The following is a 12,048-nucleotide window of genomic DNA, read 5'->3' as shown; positions in this document are numbered from 1 at the left end:
CAGTGCCTCAATTCCTTCCATCTTTCTTCACCTTTCCCCACCTCTCTACTATTGACTATTCACTAGATCACAATCAATGGCCGGACTGTTTGCCACTCTTGCCATCAGGAAGGCACTGGACAAGCTCTCCTCCATCCTGCCAGCAATAAGCCTATTGGCATCCTCCTCGTCGGCAGCTGCTATGGTGAGGCAAGGGCATGAGCAAGATCTAGAGGACCTCCGGATGCTGGAGCGGACGATGCACAGGATCCACGCGACTCTGAAGGACGCGGAGCAGCACTGGGACATCCGTGATGAAAGCGCCAAGCTGCGGCTCAAAGGAGCTCAAGGAGCTAGCGTATGACGCGGAGGACGTGGTGGACGAGTACGAGTACGAGCTCGAGGTGAACCGTTGCAAGGCTGAGGCTCTCCAGCCATCTGCAAGCGTGGCCAGCCACAAGCGTAAGTGGCAACAGGAACAGGTAACACTGTTTTTTCCAACAACTTCGATCTGTTTCTGCCTTTACTATACTTCCTCGGTGAGGAAAAAACAGCGAAAACTGATGAATATATATATACCGGAAATCTTAGTATGCATGCGTTTTGAGAACAAACGCACACAGCAGTTTCAGTTAGACCAGTGTCCATTTTATTCAACTAGGAGGTGGCCTGCGCGCATGCGCGGACACTTATATTATTGAAAGGTTTGATTTTTACCGTTTGTTCAAAAATTTTGTCTCATAGATTAAGGAAAAACTAAAATTCGGATACTGTTATTTTGTAATAATTTAAGGATTCTATTTTTCTTAAAGTATCTTAAAAATTCATTCACAAACTTTTGATTAGGAGATGGATTAAGTACTTACAACTTTTGAATCATGTTTTTTTCTCGAGTAAATAATAAACTATTGCTTGTAGTATGGCTACAAATGAAAAATGCGATAGCAAGATACTCAAAATTATGATTAAATCATTTCGTGAAGACGCATGATATAATAAGAAAGGGAGGGAAGCGTATACATGGAGAAAAAGAAGAAAGGGAAAATAAAAATGTGGAGGGGAAGCATAGGTACCCACGTACGTAGGTGCGTACCGAAGGTGGAGAGGTGGAACCTCATAGTATTTAGTTTGTGCTAAGAACAATTTAATTTAATAGTTTATAATATTGGACCCATCGATTTAAGTGAAAATCAAGTAATAGATACTTTGCTATCTTTTTTTTAGAATTTCTAATATTTTCTCTAATTTATTAGAGCACCACGTGGCAGGTTGGGAGCATTTTAAGAAATTTTAATGGACTTACCACATGTGACTAGAATATTAACCATGTAATACAATATATATGTATGGGATATATGTTAATATTCGTTCCAGCTTCATCCATATTTATATACATGTATAGAGAAATTAAATATGTTGCTAGCAAGCCATTAGAAGTCTAATTAATAGCAATTAATTTTGACACCTATTTACAATTGTTCATAGTAGCTTTTACAGATTCATCTTACGATCTTGATTATGCGTTGATCATTAATTTACTGATCACCATAACTCGTATGAAAAAAAATATGTACTACTTAGGACAACTAAAATTGATAAATTATCTAATTTATGTGATAGCTATTTGAGATTAATTATAAACGAATGAATTAACTTCTAAAAAGTTGTTTTATAAAGGCACTATTTAGGAACTTGGAAAGTGTTAGAGCATGCAAACAAAAATCCAAAAGATGGAATCAGGAAAATAAATTAGGGCCTTAAACTCTCGTATAACACTTTTGTCCTAGTAAGAGTTGTATTTATATTCATTAATATTGTGCTCATATTCAGAGCATTAGCAATGCGTCAGCCCTCAACAAGGAGCCAAAGCCTCCACTTATGCAAAAAGCAAAACGAGGCTTTCATCTCCACAATGCGCGTGTAGCTTTGTAGCTTTGGATGAGCCCATATCAATTTTTCTTTCCCAGGCCGGGCCCACCACGAATAACTTTCCCCACTCATCTCTTTCTTCCCGCACGGCTGCACCAACCCGCATCGGCATCGCTCCATCTCCAATCTACGCGCCACCGCTAGCTCCTTCCCCAGCTTTCCGCTTCTTCCGGGCTCCGGCCGGCGCCCCTCATCTCCTCCTCCGACCAGCGCCCCTCCCGTGGCCGGCGAGCGGACAAGCTCTGTGGTGTGGACCGCGGAGACTACGCAAGAAAGGCGGCGGAAGCCTGGCGGAGAGGCGACGGCGCCCGGGCGGAGAGGCGACCGAAACGGCGACAGCGCCGGCCGGAGCGGAGGCCCAGCCCGGGGCTCGCCAGATCTAGCCTCGGGCCCTCTCCGGCGCGGATGTGGCTTCTCCGGCGACCTCAGGGGTGGATATGGCTCGAACTGGGAGCCCCTCCTGTCCCGTCTTCGGCACAGATGCGGCTCCCTATCCCCCCCTCTCTCTCTCCGGTTTTCTCCAACGGGCGGATGCGATTTTTCTGGCAAAAAGTTAATTTCTCTTACGAGGTCCTCGGAGCCAATGTTGGTCACACGAACCTGGGGAAGGAGCGGTCCCCCACTCCCCTCTCTCCTCCACGCATACACTTTATCTAGGTGGATAAACATTGCCACACGCCACGTGTGTTCACTGTGAATGGCCTTATAACATAATGATTTCTTTCAATTGTAATTATTATGTATTCAACTCTTGGTTTCAGCTTAAATAGAGCTAAGTGTTGGAAAAACTCAATCCACGGTGCTTAATTCTTCTCTCGCTGTATCACACCTTTAATTTTCTTTTCAAGTTATTAACAAAATTAATCATCTTCATATATGATTTGATATGTGGCAAAGTGGTAGCGCTGCAGTAGTCGTGAACACCTTAGCTGCCTCAGACACGATGCTTTGTCACACGTGCTAAAGGCGAAGGTGCAAACGTGCATTATGCAGTGGACCCAAAAAAGTGAACTTTGGACACTTTATTTATTAACAATAGATCCGGTGATTTAAATAATGGGTCCACTGGTTCTAGAGTAAATGTAAATTAGTTAATATAGATTTTAAATTGTTAATTTATTGGGTACACAATATAATGGTGTAGACTTTATTTTAAAACAATGCATTATTTGAGAATAATAGTGCAAAGTAATAAAACATAGATCGGATGATTTAAATAATGGGTCCATCTGTTTAAGTGCATGTATAAATTAGTTAATATGGATTTTAAATTGTTTATTTGATAGATACACAATATAATTGTGTAAACTTTATTTTAAAATAGTGTATTATTTGAAAATAATAGTACAAAGTAACTACAACACCGATTGAAGTGGAAATTATCTTACATTATTGATTTAATGGATAAACGTATAATGGTGTAAATTTTATTTTCAAAGATAGTAGCGTTAATTTAGTTACCTATGTTTATAAAGAGTTATATGATGGTATATTTTTTGTTTTTAAAATTTTAGAAAATATATATCAATTATATAAATGGAAAAAAGAAGAAAAAAGGAAAAAAATGGAGGGAGCCGTACGTACTACATGTACGTACGTGATCACCTATGCACCGGAGAAAGAGGAGAGGTTGGACCCATAGCATTTTGTTTGTTTTATGATCAATTTTATCTAACAGTGTATAATATTGGACCCACCAATTTAAGTGAAAATTAAGGGGTAGATGTTTTACTTTTTTTCTTAGAATTTCTAGGATTTTTTCTAATTTATTAGAGCGCCACGTGGCAACTTGAGAGCGCTTATAGAAAGTTTAATGGACTTTTAGTATATAATAGATATAGAAAGCTTGAATATAAAAGGTTTGAGCATATAGAGAGTTATTTTTTCTCCACAGGAATTTTGTAGATTGAAGTTTCAATGGATAATGTGAAATTTTCGATTTGTGTGTCTGTGTTCTAATCCTTATGGATTTTTTTTTCCATTTTAACAGTCTTTTGAATGGTAGTTTGTGGGTCCAAAAAGTCTACATTTTCAGTCTAAAAATTGTATGGTTTGAGTTTTACTAGTACAATAATATGAAAAGAGTTGTCCCTTGTTTATGGGTCGAAAAAAAAACATTTTTCAGTCTAATTTTAATTCGGTAGTATTGAAGCAAAGGATATTGTATCTTGTTACAATTGCAATTTATATAACTGAATTTAAATGGCAATAAATTACCCTTAACACACATGAAGTTGGAGTATTATTAGCCCTTGGATCTATATATGTACAATAAACAAGTCATAGTAATTTGGTGCACCTTAAAAACACTCCTATATACTATATGCAAGTATAGGGACGCAATCCTTTTCATTTTATATCTTGAAAAAGGAAAATGAGGTCTTGTACCATAATACTGGTATGGCACATGTTCCAGAAGAGCTGGCTCTTAAAGCAAGGAAACTTATTAAGAGATTCCATGAAATCCAATATTATTCTGATAATTTTACTTTATCGGAGAATGATGGAGAGAGACGGTTTGCTCCTAATATTGGTACTCTACCCAAGACTAGCTCTGTTATATATGCACCGAAAATTATTGGAAGAGAGCAAGACAAGGACAACATTGTAGAAAAGTTGTTGTCCATGACGAGTGACAGTGTAGCTACTCCAGTTTCTATCTTGGCTATTGTCGGTATGGGTGGATTAGGCAAGACAACATTGGCACAGCTTGTATATAACGACTCAAGGATACAAGGGTTTTTTGACATGCATGCATGGGTTTATGTGTCAGAGCAATTTGATCCTACTTACATAACAAAGAGCATCATAAGTTCATTAGAGAAGGATAATTGTGGTCTATCGGAAGTTTGTAGTCCTCATGAGACATTAGCAAAACAAATAAAGCAAAAGATGGTATTACTTGTGTTGGATGATGTATGGAATGAACGAAGAGATTGCTGGGATCTGTTGTGCGAACCGATGAACACAGCAAAGTTATGTATGATTATAGTAACAACCCGTAGTGAGAGAGTGGCAAAGCTTGTGCAGACAATGCCTAATTTCTACAGCCTAAACTGCCTAAGTTGTGAAGAGAGCTGGTCATTGTTTAAGCAAGTTGCTTTTACTGTTGACAATGGAAACACTCCAAACCTTCAAGAGATCGGAATGTCTATTGTTAAAAAGTGTAAGGGCTTACCTTTAGCAATTAAGACACTAGCCAGCATGTTGCGCTATGAAACATGTGAACAGAGGTGGAAAGATGTCATAGAAAGCGAGTTGTGGGACTTGGAGCAACCAAGGAATGAGGTTTTGCCATCCTTGGAGTTGAGCTACAAGAACATGCCTATATACCTAAAACGATGTTTTGTTGCCATCTCTCTATATCCAAAAGACTATATATTCGATAGAAACCAGGTGCTTCAATTGTGGAAAGTACTAGACCTCCTTCAAAGTGACAGACATAATAATGAGACTGAAATTGGAAATAGATATCTCGATGAATTGGTTGAGCGGTCATTTCTTCTATTTCTTCTAACAAAGGTTGATGGACATTACTACAAGAAATACTTAATGCATGATCTTATTCACGATCTTGCATGCTTTCTTTCTGCAGATCAGTTCTTTAGACTTGATGATAGCAGTACATCCATTGAAATTCCACAAAATGCTCGGTACATATCTATCCAAAATTTGGCATCCAGTGAGATTTCAATCACACCACTTGCTTTGAGGGCCATCATAGTGTTGCCTAGAGCAGAAGTGAACATTAATAATTCAGAAGCATTATTTTCTAACTGTGAAAAGTTACGAGCCCTCGTGTTAGGTGAAGGCTGTCTGGATCAAAACTTACCTGCCTTAATGGGAAGGTTGAAATTACTACGCCATTTGAAACTTGTCACAAGCTTCTTTAGTCACTCTGATCCATGCTGGGACCACGTTGATGGGCTACGTGGAATTGGGCACCTAAATAACCTGCTTACTTTGCCTCCAATTCATCTGAGAAATGATCGAATAATAGAGCTAAGGAGCTTGAACAAGATAAGGGAGTTGAGAATAGGTGGGTTGGGACTGCACTTGACTATCGATGGAGCAAAGGATGCTAGGCTACAGAGCAAAAGGCACCTACAATTACTAAGCTTGGATTTTGGAGATTGCTGTCCAGATCACAACCAACAAGTGCAGCTACTTGAGAGCCTGCGACCACATCGCAACCTCAGAGAATTGATAATAATGAACTACGAGGGTCTGAAGTATCCCTATTGGTTGGGCGATGCTTCCTTTTCCAACTTGACTCAAATAGAACTCGGTTATTCTCACATTCAGTACCTTCCAACGCTCGGTGATCTTCCGTCCCTCGTGTCCCTCCATATCCATGACATGATGATTGTCGAGCGAATTGGCTGGGAGTTTTGCAGCCATTTTCATGGTGTTAAGGGATTCCCATCATTGACACAGTTGAGATTCAATTGGATGCCTAAGTGGTCAGAATGGTCTGGAATTGTTGACGGTGGATTTCCACGCCTGCGCACTCTTTCGATCTGCCATGCCCACAGTCTAAGGCTTGATAACATTGAATCATTTCCGTTCAGATCCTTGATAACTCTCGAACTGGACAAATGCTGCTGCATCACAACCATTCCTGCATCGACTTCACTACGCACGCTGCGCATTGATCGGCGGAGCTTTGACTTGCGCAGAAGCTCAACTGATGGTCCGCGGCTGAATCGCCTCCCGTCCTTGGAGTGTTTAACAGTCATCTGCCATGACACCACAAGCATCCTTCTTCAGCCGCAGCACCTGCCTTCACTCAAGAAGCTCAACTTGAGCTGCGAAAAACTGCAGTACTGCGATGGACTTTCAGTCCTCACTTCCCTCTCGGTGCTCAAGCCTTGGGGATGCCCAAAGCTCCCAATTCATAGTTTGATCCCACAGCTGCAGCTACAGACTCTGGATGTTCGTTGCTCACCAGGTATATATATCTTTACTACTACAAAAGACAATAGTGGTGGTGAGTTGGCAGCATACATTTGCATATTTTACAAATAAGTGCCTAATATTTTCTGATATTATGTAATAGTTCAATATTTTTTAATCAAGTTAATGACATATATTTAAATATGTATGGAATTTTACCCATAGCAAAGCTTGGGTATTTTACTAGTATGTGTGCAAATGCCATGTGCTCTTTCTGTTTCTCCCTCAATGGCTAGCTGACCCCACATTTGTTCTCACGTTTGTCTGCATTTGCATGTCTCCACAGCTTACAATTTCAGGCACTTTGATTGTTAAGAATATTTGATGGCCAGGATATGTTATCGGACAGCTAGCTCATACGGTGAGCATTTCACAGGATTTGTTACATATCAATGTAATTGTCTCCTGATTATCTCTGCACTCTGATTGAATTACTCATAATCTCAATGTCACAGGAATGGAAGCACTACGAGACTTCAGTGAAACCTCAACTTTGCAGTGTTCATTTTCTGACCTCAGGGAAGGCATTGGGTTTTGGGCTCTTCCCTATCCTGATCTCTGATCGGTGTGCTTGAAGCCTAACACTGCAATTCAGGCTTGGTTTCAGAGTTTTCGACCAACACGCCATGTTTTGAGGTTGTTTTATTTTCCTTGTATTAATTCCAAATGGTGCAATGCATTAGTAGTTGGGTCGATCTCATTTTATCGAGTATTCAGCCGTATGTCTGATACAGATCGTACAGCATGAGTTGCATTTTCGTAAAATTTTCAGCAGCGAGTTGTCACCGACTCCTTACCTTAAATATTCAGAAGATTCGAGATTGTAATGTAATTTTCATTGTGGGAGAAGCGTTTTGTTAGGAATCTGAGTGGGCTGCCAATGGGCCTGTACAACCATTCATTCAAGCTGGCCCAAGCAAACCCAAGGTAAAGAACAAAAGCAACAGCATCGGTTCTTTCAGGGGAGGAAAAACACAGAAAGGGGCAGGACGGCGACCAGCCTGAGCGGCTTGGCGATCGGCGGCAGCGGCGGCGGCTTGGATCCGGGCTAGATCCTCGTCGAGTATCTATTCCCTCCTCCACCTCCCATTTCCCTAGCTTCTAGAACCTTCCAGAACCCCTGTATTTCCTCGTCTTCCACCTCCAAAAACAGCACTGTTGACTGGATAGTTGTTCGTGGTGAAATTCTTGTTGTTTGGTGATTTGGTTGCTAACAATATGGTATCAGAGCCGCTGATCCATGGATTTCAAGCATGGAGGCAATGGGGAAGTACCGCTGCGGCGTCCCGTGCAGTTGGTCATTGGATTTGGGCAAGGCTACTGCTCATGGCACCAACGCCCACAACCTGTTCGGTGAAATGTCAAGCCAAGGAGAGGTGTCCCAAGAAGATCTCAAGATATCTGAGGCCGTCCCATCAATTCCCCCATGAACAAAGAGGAGAAAATGATGGATGAAGTTCTGGATCAGATATTGGAGAAGCTTGAACAAATGAAGACCAAGCGTAGGTGCAATGAGAAGATTGATCAGATTTTGGAGAAGTTGGACGAGATAGAAGCTAATAGGCGCAAATCATTCGAGGAGACAACTAACATCATCAAGGCGACAACCTCCATCTTCAATTCTGCATCATCTTCAACACCCCCGACCTCGCCTACTCCAGTGCTCGCCAAGTGTTCGTGGGCGTGTTCCAACAGTGCCAGTGCGTACACGGCAACAAGTGCAAGCCACAACATCGATGTTCCTACTCCGACAGTCGCCATGGGCTTGCAGGTGAGTTTGAACCATGGCATTGGTACTACAACAGTGACGCCCACCAAGTGCTTGGTAAATTGCTTCGACAATGACACCGGTGTGAATCATGCCATTCTTGAGGAGTCGTTTGCTAGTACCACTGCTGCAGCCACCATGGAGACAGTGGTTAGCGAGGACAAGGCCTGCTCTATTTTCATCAATACTACTGACCTCACCAAGGTTATGCATTCAAGGTGTACGACAATCAGCCTCAAAGACAACATCGGCACTATTCAGGCCGAGGTTGCATTCCCCTTTCCGTTTCACACACTGAACATGATTGCAGCACCAAAGGAGCCCATGCTAGTCATGGCAGAAAAGCTGGATTCCATTTTCTTCATAAAATTGGTGATGCCCAACGGGTGTTTGATGAAATGCCTCAAAAGTGACAAGAGGCTGCTGGCGGGCTTCCCAAGAGAAAACCTTGGCCACTTCCTTGGTCAGGTGGTGTGGTTAGAGGAGGGAATGTGTGGCATGTTCCATGGTCTGCATTTGATTCCGTTTGGACAAGTGTATGTCTAATACCACCATGGCCACCGCCAATTAGACTTAAGCAATGCAGGTCCTGGAAAATTGGAGTGGCAATTAGTCTGTTTGCTTGGAAGGCACAGTGGGATTTCGTTAGTTACAGGAGCTGCACCGTTGTTGAAATTTCTAGAATGCATGAGCTTGCCTTGTTGGTGCTATTAACTCAAGACCCAAGTGATGATAAAAGAGATGACTTGCTACCGGCATCCAAAAATCCATTCACCTCCTATATGATGGCACAATATTTTGAGGTTATTGAAAGCAGGCTTATTAGTGATACAAGCCACTTGGATGGCAACAATGTTCAGGATACTTGGGACTGCAAGGGAATTCTAGTTATACTAGAAGATGGTACCAGCAAATGGAGAATGCAAGGGATCAAGCCAAGTGCAAGCAAGAATATAATTTCAGCATGGAAGAATGTTTTTATTCCAACCATCAAATCAGTCTTGGAAGGTGACAAGCAATTCTGCATTTACAAGCCAAATATTAGCACTTATTTGCTATGTCATGTTGCTATGCCAACTATTCTTGGAAGGCTGAAAACAAGAGGCACAATTGTTAAGCTTGTGGTAAAATATGAGCACTGTGAAGAAGGCATACTAAGCTGGAGTGGAATATTGTCATTACTCATTACAAGGAAGGGCAATAGTGATGGGAATGACCTGATCATTTTGATTATCCAAGAGCTACAAGTGCCATGGGATCCGGGTGGTTTGCATTTTCAGAATTTTAATTGCCATCGACTTGCGGACAAGTCGAATTTTAAGAAGAGGGGATTGTTAGGAATCGAGTGGGCTGCCAATGGGCCTGTACAACCATTCATTCAAGCTGGCCCAAGCAAACCCAAGGTAAAGAACAAAAGCAACAGCATCGGTTCTTTCAGGGGAGGAAAAACACAGAAAGGGGCAGGACGGCGACCAACCTAAGCGGCTTGGCGATCGGCGGCGGCGGCGGCTTGGATCCAGGCTAGATCCTCGTCGAGTATCTATTCCCTCCTCCACCTCCCATTTCCCTAGCTTCTAGAACCTTCTAGAACCCCTGTATTTCGTCATCTTCCACCTCCAAAAACAGCACTGTTGACTGGATAGTTGTTCGTGGTGAAATTCTTGTTGTTTGTTGATTTGGCTGCTAACACGTTTCCCCAAATTCAGAAATGAAGCCATCAGAAGTTAAGCTCGCGTTTCTAAGTTTACCTCTGATGCTCCTTCCCTTCACTAGTCAGGAAATTATTCTGTACGATTCAAGGAACATAATTTTACAGAACTATCATTATCTTAGCGGTAACAATCTTGACGAATTCTGTGAATGCATTTCACATTTTTTATTCTTGTAAACTTTGGCTACAATCTACTTATGCACGAAAATCTGTACCTGTAAATTCAGACTTTAGAGTACAAGTATTGCAGCAATGGCAACACCGGCAGCAAGCGCCACCACCATGGACGACGAACAGCCGGCTGCCGGCGGCGCGGCGGAGAGCGGCTCGTAGTACGACGCCGGCACCGGCGGGAGGCCGCGGCCGCGCGCGACGGCGAGCTCGAACCGCATCCCCTTCCGGCAATGCTCGCCTCCCCCGGCATCGGAGAAGAAGTAGTTGGCGCCCTCCGCCGTCAGCATCACCGTCAAGAACGCCTCCTCCGTCTTCCACCCGCCGCCGCTGCATCCGGCCGCCGCCGCCGCGCCGCCATCGCCGCAGAGCTTGTAGACGGTGGCGTTGGTGGTGTGCACCACCGTGTTGTCCGTGTTGGTGCTGAAACCTGCAACGAGAACACACAGATTTCGCGTGAATTTCAAGCGAATCAGCCAAAACTTTCTGAAAATTTTTGAACTTACTGAGGTAGTCGCCGAGGTAGAAGGTGCGGTTGGCAGCCCAAGCGGAGTAGTTGGCGACCGAAGCATTCGCATTGCCGTCAAAGAACCACCCGGCGCCCTCGCCGACGGTGTGGTTGGCACCGAACGGCGGCGGCGGCGCCGTCGTGTTCCGGCCATGGCTGGTCGTCGCCGTCGCATTGCTCGGAGCCGGAGTCGCCGAAGCCATGCTGAAAACGGCAGCAAATTGTACTACTACTACTATGGACATTGTGATCACAATGTAGCTCATGGTTAACTAGCATTCTGGATGATAAGCTGCTTGATCTTGATACATTTGATGATACTTATGTTGATAGAAACTGAGCATTCTGTGCTAATTAATCATGTAGTAATGTGCATTTGTATATTGGCAGTGTCAACGGTGAATGAGGCATCCAGGTGAGAGTCGGTGCTGGCTCTTGGGTGGATGCAGGCATGCAATACATTTAGTACTGGGAATGTGTACTAAATGTATGGTCGGTGACCAGATCTACATATGGCGAATTAGTTTAGTACAGACCATATGTTTTTTTACTGAAATGAATTGCCTAGATTGCTGGTACAAATCATTGATAATCATGTTCAGGTTTCTCAGATCACCTTCAGATTAACTGCTGCGTGAGTAATGAGATTGATCATACATAAAACTTGGACACTGAATATTTCTATTGCAGAGACTGCAGACTTCAGAGAACATGACAGAAACATCTGCATTTGCCATTGCAGTCTCAGCACTCCTGGTGGGTTGTGAAATGGAGGAAAATTATGTTTCCTATATTGGAGCAATATAAAAGCGACTTTTGTCCACATGCTGTTATACAATTGCATTGTAATCATTAGTACCAGATCTATACACACCTAAGAATATATTCTATACACACCAGATCTATGACGTATAGTGAACTACAGATCATGTTGCTTGACTAAACTGACTAGATAGCAGGTAAAAAGCATTGATAATCATGTTCAGGCTTTCAGATTAACTTGTGGTGAAGACTTCGGAGAAAATT

At 42.6% G+C, this 12,048-nt stretch overlaps 1 protein-coding gene and 1 pseudogene across 1 annotated transcript; one reads left to right on the top strand and one right to left on the bottom strand.

The window, feature by feature from the left end:
• On the top strand, positions 1–7,459 carry LOC127754855 (putative disease resistance protein RGA1; annotated as a pseudogene).
• A 3,083-nt stretch (positions 7,460–10,542) lies between these two features.
• Positions 10,543–11,618, bottom strand: LOC127754854 (blue copper protein-like). Its single transcript, XM_052280450.1, has 2 exons — positions 11,021–11,618; positions 10,543–10,944 (listed from the first exon to the last, which is right to left on the bottom strand). The coding sequence occupies exons 1-2, from the start codon at positions 11,286–11,288 to the stop codon at positions 10,574–10,576; spliced, it is 639 nt and encodes a 212-aa protein (XP_052136410.1). The 5' UTR covers positions 11,289–11,618; the 3' UTR covers positions 10,543–10,573.
• Between the last annotated feature and the right edge of the window lie 430 nt (positions 11,619–12,048).

The sequence above is a fragment of the Oryza glaberrima genome, chromosome 11, assembly GCF_000147395.1.
Source record: "Oryza glaberrima chromosome 11, OglaRS2, whole genome shotgun sequence".
NCBI classification, from domain to species: domain Eukaryota; kingdom Viridiplantae; phylum Streptophyta; class Magnoliopsida; order Poales; family Poaceae; genus Oryza; species Oryza glaberrima.
This window is presented reverse-complemented; position numbering and strand designations above follow the sequence as displayed.

Coding starts and splice junctions, on each gene's coding strand:
- LOC127754854 (XM_052280450.1), bottom strand. CDS start 11,288: ATGAGCTACATTGTGATCACAATGTCCATAGTAGTAGTAGTACAATTT. Junction 10,945..11,020: donor CTACCTCGGCGACTACCTCA/GTAAGTTCAAAA, acceptor TTCTCGTTGCAG/GTTTCAGCACCAACACGGAC.